The 19243-nt window shown below is 49.7% G+C and overlaps 1 protein-coding gene across 1 annotated transcript in view; it reads left to right on the forward strand.

Moving 5' to 3' along the window:
- Nucleotides 1–4197: 4197 nt before the first annotated feature.
- Dnah1 (dynein axonemal heavy chain 1) overlaps nt 4198–19243 on the forward strand; it is a gene marked incomplete at its 5' end in the record, with an annotated part of 54959 nt that continues 39913 nt past the window's right edge. Inside the window, 15 exons of the mRNA XM_051204760.1 lie at nt 4198–4431; nt 5378–5450; nt 6169–6343; nt 6621–6777; nt 7853–7985; nt 11080–11241; nt 11790–12042; nt 13332–13489; nt 14297–14508; nt 15083–15381; nt 16544–16694; nt 17424–17617; nt 17801–18026; nt 18550–18669; nt 19094–19176. Of these exons, the coding sequence (XP_051060717.1) occupies nt 4198–4431; nt 5378–5450; nt 6169–6343; nt 6621–6777; nt 7853–7985; nt 11080–11241; nt 11790–12042; nt 13332–13489; nt 14297–14508; nt 15083–15381; nt 16544–16694; nt 17424–17617; nt 17801–18026; nt 18550–18669; nt 19094–19176 (2630 nt within the window). The remainder of the gene's footprint in view (nt 4432–5377; nt 5451–6168; nt 6344–6620; nt 6778–7852; nt 7986–11079; nt 11242–11789; nt 12043–13331; nt 13490–14296; nt 14509–15082; nt 15382–16543; nt 16695–17423; nt 17618–17800; nt 18027–18549; nt 18670–19093; nt 19177–19243) is intronic.

Raw genomic sequence — 19243 nt, forward strand, 5'->3', positions numbered from 1 at the left:
AACTTGCTAAGTATTCCAGGATGACCTTGCCTCCATCTGCTGTGTGCTGGAACCACAGCTCTGAATCACCTCTCCCGCCCTTTCACCCCCATTTCCCTGCCCATTATTCAAAGTTTTCACGCTGCATTTGGCTATTTTGTCTCTTAGTGTTAGGGAGGCCCTAGAGGGGAAAGTGGGTTACGGAGTCTGAACGAGAACTAGATGCGCATATCCGGAGCAGCAGTGTAAATGGTCTTTGCTAGGACTAGCCTTTAAGAACCTGACATCTAGGGGTTGAGCAGTCCAGGGGTGGGGGAAGTTCATAACCGGAAGCTCCCGCCCCCAGTGCCGGATGGTCCCGCCCCCGGCAACGGGTCCAGCGTCCCTCCCTAGAGACAGGAGGGACGACAACTTTGCTGTTTAGGGGAGCCGGTAGGTCCGTGAGGCGGCGGGATGACCGGGTCGGGGAAAATTTAAAAGGGCGCACAAGTGAGTGGACACGGAGGAGGCACCCTTGCCCGCTGAAGTTCAGCATTCCCTCCCGCCAGTGTGGGCCCCTTCCGGAGCCTTCGCAGGGACCGGGCTGGGGAAACAGGGTGTATAAGGCAGCCTTGCTTTAAGTACTGTACTTAGCACATTAATTAGCACACCGTTTGGGGTGCGCATCCTACTACTCTGCAGGGAGTGTGTCCCTTTGGCAGGCTCCTGCAAGGATCCCTGCAAGGAAAGGACCCTCACCAGAGACAGTTTTCTCTCCTTATCTGACCACAAAGTTGTTACAGAGGTCGACTCTATTCCCTCCTTTACAAACCCCATTCAAATTGTTGGTTCATACAATAATTCGGAATTCTGGGGAGAACTACTGCACGCCAAGCCCGTGCCATCCTAGGCACCCAGTTTCCAGACATCAATGTTTCTTGAAAATCCCTTGTCGACAGGCACGAGGAAGCAAGGTACCATATGATCTGTGACTGTGACCAATGGTGCAATAAGCTGTGGGCACAGAGCTAGTTTTCCTCAGCTGAATCTATTAGAAGGATAAAGGACACCCCAAGCCTGTGAGAGAGGTGACCACCTACTGTGGTGTTTGCCCAGTAATCTCAGCAGAGGCAGAGACTCCCGAGATCCTTGAAAGTTCACATCCATTGTGAGTGAGAGCTTACATAATTAATACCCTGGGATGTTCACAGATAGAAGTTCAGGGTTCTTTTTGAGTCAGGACATGGGTGATTTGGAAACCCTCCTGCTCAGACCCTCTGTGGGCACCTGTTTTACACACATATCAGGACTTTTCCACACACTTCTTTGGACCTGAGTTTTCTTGTTTGTAACTATTGGTAGTACTCGGAATGCCTGCTGTGAGGACCACACACCTCCTTCCTTCTCAACCCCAAACTCCATTTATCTGTATGTATTAAACCAAGTGGTTGAGCATATGATTGCCTCTTGCTGGCTGTGTAACATTGCCAAGTCGTGCAACCTTCCAAGGGCTCATTTTCTCATCTCTGGAAATGAGAATAGTCTCAGTTTCCATGTAGGTTTAAATGGGATTGTGTATGAAATGAGTCTGCAGCTTAATAATGCTCCCTAGTTCTGGGTCTACCAGAACCAACCCTGTCATCTCACTACCTTGTTTACACACACACACACACACACACACACACACACACACACACACACACACAGGAAAAGGAGTTCCCAGGGTGACCAGCAGCAGAGGCCTTGCTATGAGCCACATGCTCTCTTGTTTAGTCACATTCATTCCCAGGCAGAGGCTGCTGTCACTCATGAAGGCAGAAATTTGTCTGTTACAATTCCTGCACACACTGGCTCTGTATAGGCTCCCCAAGTAAGGGCATTTGTTGTGGTGGATTGGGAAGGAGAGGGAAATGGGGTTCTGGGTCTACAGCCTAGTCTCCTATCTTCCTCTCTTGAGCTGTGCCTTGATGAATTCCCCCACTATCAACAGTGCAGTCTCCTACTGCAAGCTCCTCAAAGAAAGACAGCTTACAGAACAAGGGACAATAAATCCACTTACTCAGATTCCTTTGCTCCTGGCACACTGCAGTTTTCTGGACAACCGTGTATGTGCTAAGCCCCAAGCCCCTCTAAAGCCGACCAGGCATCATCAATATACTTCTGGCACACCAAGACCAGGATGCTTTCCTGTGGAGATGGGACCCTAGCCTCTCAAAGCCCAGCTATCTGTTTGATGATTTTGTTCAAAGATGATGTCTGTGGATTTGCAGAGTGAGGAAGCTGAGCCTCAGGGAATCTTCTTGTGTGCTGTGTTGTCCTGAAAAGGGCAGTGAATGTCACACAGGTAGGCTAGACTTGGTATAATCTTTAGTATCTGCCCTTGGAGGCAGCTGGCCACCAGGAGTAGGTTCATGAGGAGTTTCCCATAGGGAGGCTTGTCGGGTCTTCCTACTTAAGAGAATGGTGAGCCTTCACACTGGGTATCTGGGACTTCTACCAGAACCCCACATGCCTTTGTTTGTTTTTCAAATAGCCTTCCAATTCATTATCTTCTACTTAGAAAATGCTCAGTTGCTGAGGTTGGCTTCTGGGCTGCTGTGCAACTTTCATGGTAGTGTAGATGAGCCCCTCTGTATAAGGAGATGGCAGCAAATCCCATTGAGAATGGAAGACTCCCAAAACATCCATGGCCTATACTGCAAGCTCTTGTTTGCTCTGACACTGCGTGTAGAGGAGGAGAGGAAATGAGATGAGAGTTTTCCAGCTCAGCCCTCTGTTTCTTTTTTGCTAAGATGTCTTCGTTTGTGCTGGGGAGATGGCTCAGTGAGTAAAGTGCTTGTTGCACAAGTGTGAGGACTTGAATTCAGATCCTCAGGACTCATGTAAAAGCCAAATGTGTTGAGCACCAGGGGTGGCAGACAGGTGGATTCTAGGAGCTCACTGACATACTAGCCTAACTGAACTGGTGTCCTCTAGGTTCCATGAGAGACCTTGTCTAAAAAAATAATAATAATGTGGCCCATGAAATGCCTTAGCAAGTCACTGAGCCGCTGGTGACCTGAGTTCAGTCTCCAGAAGCCACATGATGGAAGGACAGAAATGACTCCCCAAAGTTGGCCTCTGACCTCCACACATAGGCTATGGCTCGTGCACAACATACATACTAAATAAATGTACAAAAATGTGGAAATGTCTTGAAGAATATAGCTGCATTAAGCCTCTGACCTCTACATGTGCACACACAGGTGAGTACACCCAAACATATGTGCGTGCACACATATTCATGGGAAATACACACATATGATATTTCTTCCATTGAATTTTTGAGGTGATTGTAGACTTTCTTTTATTTCTGTACTGACCTTACATGAAAACCTCTTCCCCAACATTTATCTAACTTACTGTAACATTCTCCCATTTAATGATTTATCCTGGTGGTAATGTTTTGAAGTACCTAAAAAGCAGTTGTGGTACAGGAAGGGATTGTTAATAATTACCCTACAAAAAACTCTTGTCCTCAAGGTGGTGGATGTGCCCATATCCCAGAGACGCCTTAGTGAAAACAGGAAGGCGACATTCCTTGAGCTGATCTGACACTCTGAGTCAGGGTAAGTGGTCGCTTTGTGGCTTACAGGAGGGCTTGTGGGCCCATAGATGGTCAATTTTTGCATCCTATTGTCAAGGTCATTGCATGTTCTGATTCTGGGCTATGGGGGAAATGGATTGGACAAGCATGGTGGCCTTGTGCCCACAGGGAGGAGGAAGCCAGTCCAGCAGATCTGGGCTAGGCCACTGGGGTTACTGTGTGTATGAAAGCATCTGGGGGGGGGGGATTCAGTGAGCAAGTGAGCTGAGGGTCTTCACCTCATCTCCTACAGCATGGAAACCAGGCCTTGTTGCCTAAAAGAAAGGAAAGAGTGGAAAGGTCAGGAGGCACTGAGCTGGAGGCATCTATAGTTTCCTTCCCGTGACCCTTGGTTCTCAGGGAAGGCCATTGTCACCTGTGGAACTCTCAGCATTGTCCTCTTCTGTTACCCATAGATAGTAGACTTGGGCTTGATATAGATAGGCCGTCTGCCCATCCGTAGATCATGGTATTACCTGGGCTGAGACAGAGGATGTCAAAGTGTGAGTGATACTGTATCTTTTTGTAGGCGTTCTGGCTGGGGCGACTCTCTGAAGAGCAGCATGGAAGAACCAGGAAGACCAGAAAGGAGCTCTCAGGACTCAGAATGCTGCCCAGTGCTGGTTCCTGGAAGCCAAGAATATGACCTGGAGAGTCTACTTCAGGAATCAACTTCTCATTTAGAAAGAACACCAATTCCTGACCCCAAGCCCCCACCTCTACCCCTCTCAGACTTAGGGCAGCCCCGGAAGTCACCTCTGACGGGCACTGAAAAGAAGTACCCCCTAATGAAGCAGCGTGGGTTCTACTCTGACATCCTCAGCCCTGGATCCTTAGACCACCTTGGGGTAAGTATGACAGCTGTTCCTTGCCAGCCTTGACTGTTGCGTGTGGGTTCCATTTACCCATCTTTTTGTCCTGCTCAATGTGAATTCATCGATTCACTTAGCTACTCAAGTGTATCTATCCATCTGTCTATCCATCCATCCATCTGCCCACCCACCTAGCCATCCCATTCATCAGTCCATTATTTTTCAGTTCATTGCTAAGCCCTTCCTATGTGCCAGACCTAGAGCTGAGTGTTGGAGATGTAGCAAAGACAAGGCATACACATCCCTGTTGTGGTGGCCTCCGGAAGTCCCCAGTACCAGTTTGGGTTAAGAAGGGCTATATGGATGAGGCAGCATTCTGCTAAGATCTAAAAGTTATTTACTAGCTGGATAAGACAGGGACTGAAGAACATGTCAAACAGGGGGGAATGTGGGTACAAAGCCCCTGGGATCCTGAGAGAAGTCATGGCCCATGAAGAAGGAGGTGTAGAATGTGAACAGTGAGATCAAGGGATGATGCTGGGGCCTGGAGGAAGATGAGAAAGAAATGGCTGGAAGAGGGTTCCCAGAGTCCAGTAGCTTCCCAGCTGCAGGGGAGCAGCAGAAGGACCCACAGTACCCAGCTCACTGTAGTGCCATAGTAGCCCCCAAGAAAGGAAACACACCTAGAGACAACTCGTGACTTTGCAGTTTCTGCCTAATGGCTCAGCTCTTGGACATATGCTGTGGTGTGTTCTCTGGAAGGAAGGCAGCTATATTGTACTCAAATAGAACAGCTAGTGGTGTCCCAGGTGCCCTCAGTCTGTCGTTCACCATAGCCTTTGAACAATATGTATAGGCTCACCCCTACACTCCTGGGGTGCTCTCTGGTGAGCAGTGGAAAACACCCAGCCTTGGAGTCACCCTGGGCCCTGACTGTCTGTGGAATGTTTATACACACTCAAGGTTTCGGGCTTTGTTTCAGAATGTGTGCTGTGGCCCCTACATGTCCCAGAATTTGATTCGTAAAGCTGACCTCGACAAGTTCACCCCAAAAGGTCAGTGCCAGGAGGATTGGGTATGTAGTGCTAATGGACATTCAGACTTCCTCAGGCCTCTGGAAAATGACCTCTTCCTGACAGAAAACCTCAGCTTCCTCAAGGGTGAAATGATATTAGTGAATTGTGAGCTTTGCAAAGGCTCAGTTCACAGGAATGCTTTGTCCTGACCCATGGCGGAGTAAGGGCCGGACCCTGGCCTTGTGCTCCCAAAGACCTCAACTCTCTCTACCGGGCTAGGCTCAGTAGGGTTTGAGTTTTCTTCATCCCCCAGAATATGGACTGTAGGGAAGCCAAGATCATGTTTGAGCTGTATCTGAAACAGAGCTTGGCCTAGATAGATGTCTGAGATACCTTTCCTAAAGGAGAGAGGACTGACATCCATGGCTTCATGGTAAGTCGCTGAGCATGCCTGAGGCAGAGAGAAGATGGCCTTAGAGGAGTCCAGGTTATAAAAAGGAACTTAGCCTTATTGTTTTCCTCCTCCAACAGACAGTGAACCCCTTCCATCAGACCCAGATGCCCCATGGTCCCAAGCATCTATCCCTTATGTCTACCCGAAGAAAGGTTTTGCTCCTTCCTAACACAGGCAAACCTAAGCACCCCACAGCCCACAACATGCCTACCTGGTTCTTATCTGAGGATGTGCCTTATGGCCAGAGTAGAGCTATTGGCCCTGGCCAGCACTCTCAACGGCTGATGTTTCCTCTACCCATAGCTGACTCATTCAAGGTCCCTGAGGACTTTCAGGAACGTGTGGAGCAGCAGAGCATTGGCGCTACCACACGGCTGCTCACTCAGACTGACTTCCCGCTACAGGCCTACGAGCCCAAGGTGCAGGTCCCATTCCAGGTGCTGCCTGGCCAGTGCCCTCGTAAGACTGAGATTGAGAGGTATGCTGGGAGGGTTGGAGAGGGAAGCCAGTCCCAGGGAGGCAGCATCTGCAGGGCTAGAGGGGAGGGGGACTGCAGACCATGAGGGACAAGCCCCACAGCACAGCATGTACAAATGTGTGGCTAGGAACAAATGGCTTTCCTTGCTGTGGAATTTGGGAGAGTAGCAATGGAGACAGGGCAGGGTTGAAGAGGCAGCTGGGGCCCTGGGTCTTTACTGAAATCCCTGAAGATACCTCATAAGCTGTCATCCCATGGCTCTCCCTGCTCTGGCTAGGAGGAAACAGCAGTACTTGTGCCTGGACATTGAGCAGCTGTTGGCCAATGAGGACATCGACTCCAACAAGCTCATGCCCAGACACCCAGACCTGCAGCACCCACAAACCATCGAACAGGGCCATGACCCACTCTTCCCCATATATCTCCCATTGAAGGTGAGCCACACTGTCATGATGGCTGATAGATGGCATTCCCAAACCTTAGGAGAAGCTCAAGGAGTCACATGACAAAGGGAACTCCCACTCCAGTCACAGGCACTCATTTGTCACATAATGGAATAATCAAAACTCACCCCAGGTGTTTGGAGCTCCTGGGTTAAAACAGGAGTGGTTCCCTATTGCGGTAAATAAGGATCAGGATAAACAAATAGGCCGAATAGATGTTTAATCAGGGAGAAATAACTTACAACCTAGACAGATGAACACCAGGAAATTCAACCCGATCCTCTCCTGTCCCAGTCACGCCAGAAAGAGAGCGCATTCCTGGCCCCTTCCGACCTCCTTCCTCAGGTCACCTCCGCCCATCGCTCCACCCCCCAATGGGCGTGGTCAGTACTACAGAAGGACTACCTCACTACAGTTCCCCAAATGAATCAGTCACCCATTCCTACTTCTTCCCTGAAACCCTGAACAACCCATGTGCCTGTTTCATACCCCAACCCTGGCCATAGGCATCTGTAAGCAGCCAGGTTGAATGTGGAGTAGGGTCTTGATTCTCGGATTTGGTACCACTTTCTCAAGGAACAAACAGGGAAACTGAATCTGGGGAGGAGAAAGAGACAGCATAACCAAGCCCCAGCTCTTGCTGTCCTCGCCTCCCTCTGTGGCCCTGTGTATCCCTTGCCTGGAGCCCGTGTAGGAAACAGAGCTGAGTTCAGATGAGTGTCACTGTACTAAGGTCGCCTGCTGATTGTCTCTGTTGTTTCTGATCAGCTTGGGTATCTCAGGAAATCCCAGAACTACCTGTCCCCTTGGGCCTGAGCTTGGTGTTTCCCCACAGTAGTCAAGAGAGCACACATCCTCCTCTGAGACCCTGGGCACCCTAAGACTGAGCCTTGGGTGGCTTGGATAGACAGGGCAAACCCCCTCCTTCAAACCCTGTGCATCAAAGGAAGCAGCAGGGATCTTAAAGATAAGTCTGCTGCCAAGGCTGCAGAAGCCTCTGGCATGCTCAGTTTTGCTTGGTCACTAGAGGAACTGTTTCACTGGACAGTTGCCTGCTTTCTCCAAGGTATTTGATAATGAAGAGTTTGATTGCCGGACTCCCCAAGAGTGGCTCAACATGGGCTTGGAGCCAGGATCTCAAAACAGGAAGCCTGTCCCTGGAAAAGCCCTTCTTCCCACAGACGACATTCTGGGCCACGGTGAGCAGGACCAACCTGGGATTGGGAAAACTGTCTTGTCCCAGCAACCCCTGACCAAGACACTTAGTCTCTCCTGGGACCTGGTAGCCAGGAGAGCTAAAGTATGTATTGAAGTGCCCCAGCTGTGATGCAGTCCAAGAATCTGTTCACACAGAGGCAGGGATGCAAAGGCCAAGGACAGCACTGTCAACAAGGCTAGGAACAGGACAACAAACAAACAAACTTTGTGGGGGGGTAGGGAAATGGCTCAGTGGGTAAGAGCACTTGCTGCCCAAGCGTGAGGACCAGAGTTCAGATCCCCAGCATTTATGTAAAAAGCAAAGTGTGGTGGGCACACTATAATCACAATATTAGGAATGTGGGTAGAGACAGGGAGATCACAGGGGCTTACTAGCTGCCAACCTAACTAAGAAATGGTGAGTTCTGGGTTCAGCGAGATATCTGGTATCAAGGAAACAGGCAGAAGGCAATAGAAGAAGACACCTCTGTCCCTCTTTGGCATCCATGAGCATGCCCACAGGTGTGTTTACCTCTGTGCCTGCACAGAGAGGCGGGGGAGGGAGGGAGGGAGAGAGAGGCCACAAAACAATCTTTATTGGCAGTAAAGTAAAACACAAATGCTCAATGGAAATTTTTAAGGACATAATCACAGACCTTCCATCCACCTACCCCAAAATCACTGTTGCTTCTGTTCTCAGTGACCTCTCTGCTCTTTTTCCCTCCACTCCCCCATTTTTGATACAGGGTTTCTCTGTGTAGCCCTGGCTGACCTGGAACTCACTCTGCAGACCAGGGTGACCCTGAAATCATAGTTCTACCTATCTCTGCCTTCCAAGTGCTGGGAATAAAGGCGTGCACCACCACTGAGAAAGGCTTCGGCTGTTTCTCAGTATACTGTCACAGAGTTGCTCACAAGAGCATACATCCATAGTTTGTCACATACATTCACAATCACATTCACTGTATCACATGCATTCACAACCACTGACACACACTTTCCACACATATCCATCATATGCCACCCAGATTGGTAAGTCTTATCCTTGCCTACATCTGTTTACAGAGTGCCTACGGTTTCTCCATTGGCCTCTGATCTTCCCCGATGGCCACAGAGGTTCTCTTCCATTGCCTGCTGTTAGGGTGAATACAGATGCCACTCTGGCCTGCATGACTGGGTCCTGTGCAGTCTTCCTAGGAAGATTCCTAAGTATGGTGTGGATGTTGGTAGTGGGAGAGTTGTCTCTGTTTCCTGTCCTAGGGTGAATGGCAATGTGTGGACTGAGTAGTCCCAGGTACCCAGTCATCAGCTAGAAGGCAGGACTATATGAGCAAATACAGGGTTAAAAGTTGTGTATCCTTCCTATGACAGTTCTCTGAGCAGACTGCAAATGTGTTTCATTTTAAAATTATAATACTACTGGAATCAATTTATCTGAAGTAGACAAGACACCCAGAGTGCTTGTTTCACTTTGGGCTTAAATACAGAAATGTTCAACTAAATTGAGTCCAGTTCTCCAGTTCCTGGCAATTAAGCCAGAAGGAATGGGGCCTCATTAACCTTAAATGCACCAAGTACCAGCCTCCTCGCCCCACTGGGGGCCTGGCCCTGAGCAGGTACACTACAGCAAAGAAGGGCTCACAGGGAGCATCTGCCAGGCACCTCTTGTTTTTGGCTGGTATTCTCTTGGGACAGATTTTCTCATAAGTTGAGCCAAGATGAAGATGATGTTTTCAAAAAGGAAACCTCCCAGGAAGAAAAAAGCAAAGTAAAGCCCGCGCTGATGAGGGTGCACAGCAGTACCCTCCTTCCTCGACTATCTGACGTCAGGGGCAGGCCCATCTCCTCAGCATGCCAGCCCTCCCCTCCTTCCTTAACCCAAGCTGGAGAGCCCATCAGCCTGTTTCAAGCCTTCCGTGTGTAGAAGTTCTCTGCTGGGCACTGTGTGTGCACCTTACTTCTTCAATGATGTATTTAATACCGACTATGCACCATTCCCTGTCCTGAGCCCAAGTCTTCAGCTGCACTTAAGGTGCCCCTGCACTGAGGAAGCTGACAATGGTATGTCCAAGTTAGGGTGAAGGCTACAAAGAGTAGCAGCTTAGAGAGCACACAGGGCAAAGATGTCATGTGCAGCAGAGGTGCTTCTCCAAGGAGAAGCCACTTGAGCAGGGGACAAATCATCAGGCAGCAGCCATGATCAGTACAGAGGGCCTGAGTCAGAGCAAGCCTGAAAGTGACAAGGATAGGTAGGCAGAGGCATGGCATATGGGCAGGGTGGGCGTTCCCAACCCTGCTCTGTCTTGTCCTGTTCTGTCACACAGAGGTCTTTATATTCAGAGGTGTCTTGGTCACCTTAAAGAGAGTCGTCTATCTTCACCCATGGCGACCACTTGTGGCAGGTCCTCAACAGTGCTATTTGTATTTCTGGGTTTTGTTTTGTTTACGGATATTTTGCCTGCACCATGAGTGTGTGCCTGGTGCCCTTAGAGGCCAGAAGAGGACATTGGATCCCCTGAAATCAAAATTACATACACTTGAAAGCTACCATGTGGGTGCTGGTAATCAAACCCCAGTTGTCTGGAAGAACAGCCAGTGAGTGCTCTGGACTGCTGACCATCTCTCCAGCCCCCAACCTTGTTTTTGAGACAGGATGTGACCAAGCTTCCAGACTATCCTAGAACTTACTTTGTAGCCCAGTCTGGCCCTGAACTTTTGCCATCCTACTGCCTGTGTGTCCCAAAGTAGCTAGGATCACAGACACATGCCACCAGGCTCTGCCCTCCACAGGGCAGGTTTCTGTTGGGCTGCACCTTTCATGGTTCCCCATTGGCCTGTGTCTCTCTCCACTCTGGTGAGAGTTGTGCCCCAAAGAAGCCTAGTCTTTCTGGGTCTTGTGATGAAGCGTACTCAGAGGTCAGTTCCTCTGGGAGGTAGTGGGACTACTGCTTGGCTGGAGCCAGGAAGGGTGTCCTTTGGAAAGAGACACTTGTCTAGTCACCTCTGAGCTCCATTCCCAACATCAGCTGCCACACTCAGAAGCCCCTATCCACCACTATGGCAGATAGTACAATAGGGTATCCCCCTCTATTTTAGAGGACCCCAAGAGTCAGAACCTGGACTACAAGTGGTGTGATGTTGGTGTCCTTGACTATGATGAAGAAAAGAAACTGTACTTGGTACAGAAAACTGACAAGAGAGGCCTGGTGCGCGATGAGACGGGGATGCCCATCGTGAATGGAGGAGTCACCCCCAACGGTAACAAGCTCTATACCTACACACACACACACACACACACACACACACACACACACACACACCAGGGGAAGCTTGGCTCAGCCTGTGTCTACAGCTCAATCCCACCAGCTCAGTTCTGAATTCTACCTTACTGGGTTTATTAACCAGGGCCCACCCCTGACCACTTTAAAGCAAAGGACCTGGAGAAGGCAAATGGGCACTCACTGGCCTGTTAGCTGTGGGCAGCTGGCCCAGTGGCTTTCATTATGGCGTTGAAAGGAAACCAAGGCCTGTTAGTCATGTTTGCTCTCGAGTGTGGAGGAAGGGACACCTGATTAGCTACCCCTGTGTAACCCCTGCCAGAGCAAGGCTCTTTACAGTTTACAAAATATGTTCTATGTGTCCATAACACCTTATGAAGTAGGCAGAGCAGTAAATGTCATTTTGCCCATTTTACGCATTTAACTGTGCCGGGCACCACACCCCATGATAACAATGACAACTTGCTCAGAGCCACCAGCTGACGCAGAGCTGACCAGGGAGCCTGACTGCCGTTTCACCACCCCCAGGAAGGCCACCCCTGCTCATCCCCCAGTACTGGGTGCCGCGGATCCAGCTGCTCTTTTGTGCTGAAGATCCACGTGTGTTTACACAGCGTGTGGTCCAGGCCAACGCTCTACGCAAGAACACAGAGGCACTGTTACTGTACAACCTGTATGTGGACTGCATGCCCACCGAGGGCCGGCGGGTGATCAACGAGCAGAGCCTTAGCAAGATCAAACAGTGGGCTTTGAGTACACCACGCATGCGCAAGGGGCCTCAGTGAGTCAGGGGGCTGCGGCCTCCCTGGACTTTTCTACAAGGGTAGTGTTGCCAGGGTACAGAGCAACCGCTGACACATCTCTGTGGGATGTCTTAGTTGGGGCTTCTGTTACTGTGGTAAAATACAATGCCAAAAGCAATTTGGAGAGGGTTTATTTCACCTTGCACATCTGGGTCCATCACTGAGGGACAAGAACTCAAGAACTGAAGCAGAGTCCATGGAGGATTGCTGCTCCCCGGCTGGCTCCTCTTTCGCTTGCTCAGCCTGCTTTTTCATATGATTTAGGACCACTTGCCCATCGGTGGCACCTAGAACTGGAGTCACAGATGGTTGTGAGGTGATTTATGGGTGCTGGGAACCGAACACAGGACCTCTGGAAGAGCAGACAGTGCTCTTAACTGCTGAGCCATCTCTCCAGCCCCCCAAATAGGCTTTTTCTCCAAGAAGCCCCAGTTGCTGCAAGGTCTTAGAGCAGACACAGCTAGGGGAAATGTTTTCCTGGACATAGTTAACTTCATATATAGCACCTATGCACACCCCCGTACTTCCTCTATATTTATCCATGTGTTTGTGTGCTTTTATTTTTTCAAACCGTGAGCCCCAATGATACCTTCAAATTGACTCTAACACCACTTGGCTCATTCTCACTGAGACAAAATTGTGGTTTTCTTCACCTGAAGAAAATTGGTTCCCATTGTGCAACACATGTTGGTTTCTATGCTCAGTCCTAGAGTACACCAAAGGTAGCTTCAAATGGCTGGGCCATGCCAGTTAGAAGAAAACCTCTACACAGTTTTAAATTTTTATTTGTTTTGCTTTGCTTTGTTTTGAGACAGTCCTGAACTTTACCATCCTCCTGCTGCAGCCACTCCTGTACTGGGATTGCAGGCATGGTCCACCCATCATCCCACCTTCTTAGAAAACATTCTGTGTCCTTTTCTCTCTTTGGGATGGGAGAATGTAGTCAAAATATTGTGTTCAAAGCTGATTTGATTTGGTTCTTCCTCACCAATAGGGTATTTATATATATTTATAAGGTGTAGTTCATTTTTAATTTTTAAGTTTTTAAAATTACATTTGTTGAGAGAGAGAGAGAACACGGCACAGCGCATATAGAGGACATAAGATGACTTTTGGGAGTCTGTTCTTTCCTTTTACCATGTGCATTCTGGGAATCAAATGCAAGCCATGAGGCGTGGTGACAAGCACCTTTACCCACCAAGCCTTCTCCCTGGCCCTCCGTTTGTATCTTTTACCCCGTGACTTCCTGTCTCCCTCCCTGTGCCAGGGTCCTGGAGCACCTGTGCAGCCTTGCCAGGGAAGTGAGCTTGGACTATGAGCGAAGTATGAACAAGATCAACTTTGACAGGATTGTGTCTTCTAAGCCAGACACGTTCTCCTATGTGACTCTTCCCCAAAAAGAGGAAGAAAGGGTGCCCCATCAAGGTGAGAGCCACTGGCCCTCGCTGCCCGCCTGGCTAGCTGGCCCACCCCTGCCTCTCTTTCTGTTCAGCCACCAAGGGCCTCATAAACGTGGTACTCCCTGTGCCCGCCCTGTCCAAGGAGCTGTGTGTGTGTGTGTGTGTGTGTGTGTGTGTGTGTGTGTGTGTGTGTGTGTCCCAGTAATGCAGAAGCCACAAGGTAAACATGAGCCAGGAAAGCCGTGGTCAAAAATAGACTTTAGGATCCTGCCTCGAAAGTATATAAGCCTTTGCCCCTTCAGGAATGAGAAGAGATTTGGCTTTACTACAGCTTCATGGACATGTGGAAGACCAAGTCTCAGAATAAACCCCAAGAGTTCTTCTTGCTTTGAGCCCACCAGTACATGCAGAGTACATTTCCTGGCCCCAGATGCTTGTGTGTGATGTGCCTAGGATACAGGCTGGGCTGCCAATAGCAAGCATTCTTGTAGTCAAATATTTCTTCTTTGGGGTCCCAAGGCAGGCTCCAGATCAGCCTCTGGCTTCATATAGCATGGGTAGAAGATAGGGAGTGGGGGCTACAGGTACCACCAAGTACTCAAAGGGAACAGTGACCATTAATGAACCTGGAGGTATCTCAGAGCAGGTGACTCACTATGGGCCTCAGGGCTACTCCCAAAGCCTAGTGTAGGAAAAGGAGGGTCTGGGGATGAAGTTGACTGTGCTGGAAAGGAAGCAGTTGTGTCCCCTCCATCGAGCACTCTAGATGAGTCCTGGCTCTGAGGCAGGTCTCAGGCAGGTCTGATGCTGGCTTTTGCCCCCACCTCTGCAGGGCTGGTGAGTATCCCCAAATACCCCTTCCGGGAGCAAAAGGAGGATTTCACTTTTGTGTCCCTGCTCACGCGGCCAGAAGTCATCACAGCTCTGAGCAAGGTGCGAGCTGAATGCAACAAGGTGACCTCCATGTCCCTGTTCCACTCAAGCCTCTCCAAGTACAGCCGCCTGGAAGAGTTTGAGCAGATCCAGTCTCAGACCTTCTCCCAGGTACCTGGGCATAAGAGCATGGAGAATGAGGGCCTCAGGACCCGACAGCCACCAGTACTGGCCTCAAGGCCCTACTGGAGTGGGACAAGTGTGGGCAAGGGTGGAGCTCATCTTGCTGGGCAAGGAGAAGCAGCGTGGGCTTCCTTTCCAGTCCCTCTGAGCTAGCCCTGGTGGCCTTAGGGCAGATGTCCTGTCTTAAGGAAGAACAGGAACCGCAACCCCATCACAATACTTGAGGACAGGGTCTGAGGGGCATTGCTGCAGCCTCTCTCCACTCCAGCTCTGTCTTGCTGTCACTTCTGCATTCTCCCTTTCTGCCTCCTTCTTGTCTGTGTGTCTGTCTCTTTCCCTTGGCTGCTTCTGAGTCCCATGTCCTCTGCCTCTCCTCCAAGCAGCCCTGGACCCCAGGTGTCACATTGAGGTATTGGTCTGCAGAGCTTGGCAGAGAATTGTAGGAGATTCCCCTCCATTGTCAAATGAGTCTCAAGAACCCTGACACATCACCTTTGAGTATTGTAGCTGTGGATGGTGGATCCCTGGGACGGCTTTTTGATGACATTTGTGTCTACTCCAGGTACAGATGTTCCTCAAGGATAGCTGGGTCAGCACACTGAAAGTGGCTATGCGAAGCAGCCTTCGAGACATGAGCAAGGGCTGGTACAACCTTTATGAGACCAACTGGGAGGTATACCTCATGTCAAAGTTGCGCAAGCTGATGGAGCTCATCAAGTACATGCTGCAAGACACTCTGCGCTTCCTGGTGCAAGACTCACTGGGCAGCTTCTCTCAGTTTATTGGGGATGCTTGCTGCAGTGTGCTTGACTGCACAGATGACATGGCCTGGGGTGAAGACCTTGTCAATAGCCCCTACAGGTGGGTTCAGATGGGCAGAGGCACTGGGAAATGACTTTGTTGGGCAACCAATGTCAGGGTACCCAACACACCAGGTTCTTGACATCAGAGAGCATTTAGCCATCACTAGGTTATCCAGAAGCGTCCCCTCCAGCTCTAGCTTACATTCTAGTGATCTTCATTCATGTAGTCACTCTTTGAGTTGCTTTGATAATACTGATCCCTTACCATAAGCCAGATGTTGGTCTTAGGGGATTCTGAGATACAGGGCTTTTTAGGTATTTTGTTTGTTTGTTTGTTTGATTGACTGACTGACTGACCGACTGATTGGTTGATTTTGATTTTGATTTTTCAAGACAGGGTTTCTCTTTGTAGCTTTGTAGACCAGGCTGGCCTAAACTCACAGCGATCTGCCTGTCTCTGCCTCCCAGGTGTTGGGATTAAAGGCGTGTACCACCACTGCCCAGCTTGATACAGTTTTTACTGTATCTTACTTCAGTGGGAGGCAGGCATAGCAAGACATCTAATAAACACTATCTTTGCCATTTTTATGATGTACTCTGGGTTAGATGGGTCTTTACCTTGGAGTCAGGGAGGAGGTAGCATCTGAGGCATGAGAACTCTAGAGGTAACTGGAAGGACCAAATAAAACAAAAGCACCAAGGGTAGAAAGGACTTGGAACAGCTGAGGAAGGACAGGCTAGCACGTGTGGCTGGAATATAAAAAGGCAGATAGGCCTGGTCAGAGGAAATGGGACATGTCAGAGGAAACAGTCTAGATCACCAAGCAGTTCCTGGGTTCAGTACTGGGGCCTGAATTTATTTTAGTAAGTCAGAAGCTAACAGCAGAGCCCTCACTGGGATCTGTCAGCAAAGCTTTTGATGTAGCTCACACTTCTGAAGCAGAGGACAGCGGACTCCCATGAAGGGCATGGGGGCTCTAGTAAGCATGTGGGCCTGGCCAACTAGTCCAATGATCTCAAGACTAAGGTAGGATGGTGTTAGCTCCAGGATTTGTAGGTCAAGAGCCAAAGAACTTTTCTGGCTGGCCTTGAGCTTTCTCTCTAGTAAATTAGGGTTTTTTTTTTTTTTTTTTTGTGGGGAAAGAGAAGGCAGTGTTATAGACTCTTGAGATCACAATACTGGCAAGAAGGGGTAGGCATTCTCAATCATTTGCCTCCAGGCCTCGGAAGAATCCCCTGTTCATCGTAGACTTGGTGCTGGACAGCTCAGGGGTGCACTACAGCACGCCCCTAGAGCAGTTTGAGATGACTCTGCTCAACCTCTTTGACAAGGGTATCCTGGCCACCCATGCTGTTCCCCAACTAGAGAAGGTATGTGCTACAGGATAGGCCAAGCCTTGGAAGTGAGAGCCATGTGCTTTCACAGATACCAGAGTAGTTCCTTACCACTGGCCTTCCACTAATGGGCAGTAGGCATAGCTCTCAAACTCATAAATATTCCCTCTAATCCTCACCACATATGGAACTGCCTGGTAGACCTGGACAATTAAACCACTTAAACTGAATTTACAAGACTGCTAAATATCGGGACATCACTTTGAATCTCAGACTTTTCGGAGTAGTCCTGCCACAGCCACATAGGCCTTGTACCCTACCCCCTTTTTCTTCTCTAGCTCTGAGCCCCTTTCTCCACTTCAAGTGTAGATCCAGGTGGAGTTCCACACAAAATTAGTATCCAAGGTCTCAAGTCACCACCACTACCCATATGCCAAGCTGCACACAGCCCTCTCTCCAGGCCTAAGAGCCTCCATAACTCAAGTCCCTTCCTGCTATCAGCGCCATCGGCAGCCTGGTTGCCTCATCTGTTCCTACCCTTGGCAAGTCTGAGTCAGACCGGGCAGAGGGGGTAAAGTCCCTCAGCCATCCCCACAGTATCTCCTTCATAGCCATTTCTCAGACATGTCATTGCAAGCCCTTCCCCCACTCCTATGCCATATTGCCTGTTCTTGCCTACATTGCTGCCCATTCGGTCTTTAGGGCACTCTGTTACCTACCCCAGGGCTCATCCAATTTTGTGTTTTCTTGTCCTTTTCCATAAAGCTTGTGATGGAGGACATTTTTATCAGTGGTGACCCTCTCTTGGAGTCAGTGGGGCTCCATGAGCCATTGGTAGAGGAGTTACGGGCTAGCATCACCAATGCAATGCACAAGGCCATGATCCCACTGCAGGCCTATGCTAAGGAGTACAGGAAGTATCTGGAGCTGAACAACAATGACATTTCCAACTTCCTCAAGTATGTGTTTGTGTGTGTGTGTGTGTGTGAGTATATGTCTGTCAGTGTGTGTCAGTGTGTGTGTGTCAGTGTGTGTGTGTCAGTGTGTGTGTGTGTGTGTCTGTCTGTCTGTCTGTCTGTGCATGCATCCCCTCCCATCATGCTAACTATCCTCTGTTCTCTACACATGTATACTGCCTTCAGAACCTATCAGGTTCAGTGTCCGTCGGCAGAGGAGGTGCGAGAAGTGGTAATTGCCCACCTAAAGGAGAAGGAGATCCTAGACAACTCACTGCCTAGCAGCATCGTCATTGGGCCATTCTACATCAATGTTGACAATGTTAAGCAGAGCCTGTCCAAAAAGTGCAAGGCCCTGGCCACTTCGATGCTGGATATCCTAGCCAAGAACTTACACAAGGAGGTAGACAATGTAAGTAATGATTGGTCTAGCCCCAGTGACAACGGAAACATACAAGCAGCCTTGCACACATGATGTACTCCCACTAGTAAGATGTCCTAGGTGAAGTCTGGGGTGTCCTCGGGTGCCTGGGTCAAAGAGGGGACCTGGAAGTCACCCTCACTTGATACCTGTCTGCATTCATCTATCCCCATATATAGAAGGCTGACAGCTCCATCCCTAGACTTAGAAACCTGCAAAGCTCTTGTGAAGGACAGCCTGAGCTAGACTGTTCCACAGAGCTGAGGACATGCAGATGTCAGAAACCCTAAGTGTGTTCCTGGTTCTAGAGACTAAGAGAGGGAGCACACTGGACTCAGAAGAGATCTCAGCAACCTAGCAAGCCTGTCAGAAACCTCTCTCTTGGAAAGCATGGCAGAGTATAGCCATGGTAGAACCAATGACTTCCAGGCCTTGGGGACCTTGACGAGAAACAGGACCCAGGGCAGGCAAGGCACATAACCCTCTCTAGAACCCTCCAACCCTCACCCACCAGATTTGTGAGGAGTTCCGCAGCATTAGCCGCAAGATCTACGAGAAGCCCAACAGCATTGAGGAGCTTGCTGAGCTCCGGGACTGGATGAAGGGCATTCCTGAAAAGCTGGTAGTGCTGGAGGTAAGGCAGGCACACAGCCCTGAGTGTCCAGGAGCCTCCTGGCACTGGACGTTGGAGTTGGGCAATGCATTAGGGACCCAGGGGCTAAACACCTAAAACTATTGGTCACAGCCTGGGGGCTGGGACAGGCAAAGGCTGGGAGATCAGAGCCAGGTGATAAGGTAAAGCAGATACCCAGGGACTGGTAGGAGCTGAGGGTTAGAGGTTGGGGGTGCTGCAGAGATTTGGAGCTGAAGGCCTAGGCCAGAGGGCAGGAACCAGAGATGTGGTGGCCATGGCTCTTAGAACCCAGGACCTGGCTTTAAAATCTGTTGAAGTTTCCCCTCTCTGAAAGAAAGCACCTTCTCCCTGGCCCCCAGCCACTTTGGAGAATCCATCCAAGTAACCCCTCCCCAGAATGGCTCATCATTCCCCTCTCATGCAGGAGCGGATTGTAAAGGTCATGTCTGACTACGAAGTCATGGATGAATTTCTTTACAACCTTACCTCAGAAGACTTCAATGACAAGTGAGTGGGAACATTGTTCCTGACACTGGATATTGGGTGGGCAGTGAAAGATGCTGGGGTGCAGTGG

This window comes from Phodopus roborovskii, unplaced genomic scaffold, assembly GCF_943737965.1.
Source record: "Phodopus roborovskii unplaced genomic scaffold, PHOROB, whole genome shotgun sequence".
NCBI classification, from domain to species: domain Eukaryota; kingdom Metazoa; phylum Chordata; class Mammalia; order Rodentia; family Cricetidae; genus Phodopus; species Phodopus roborovskii.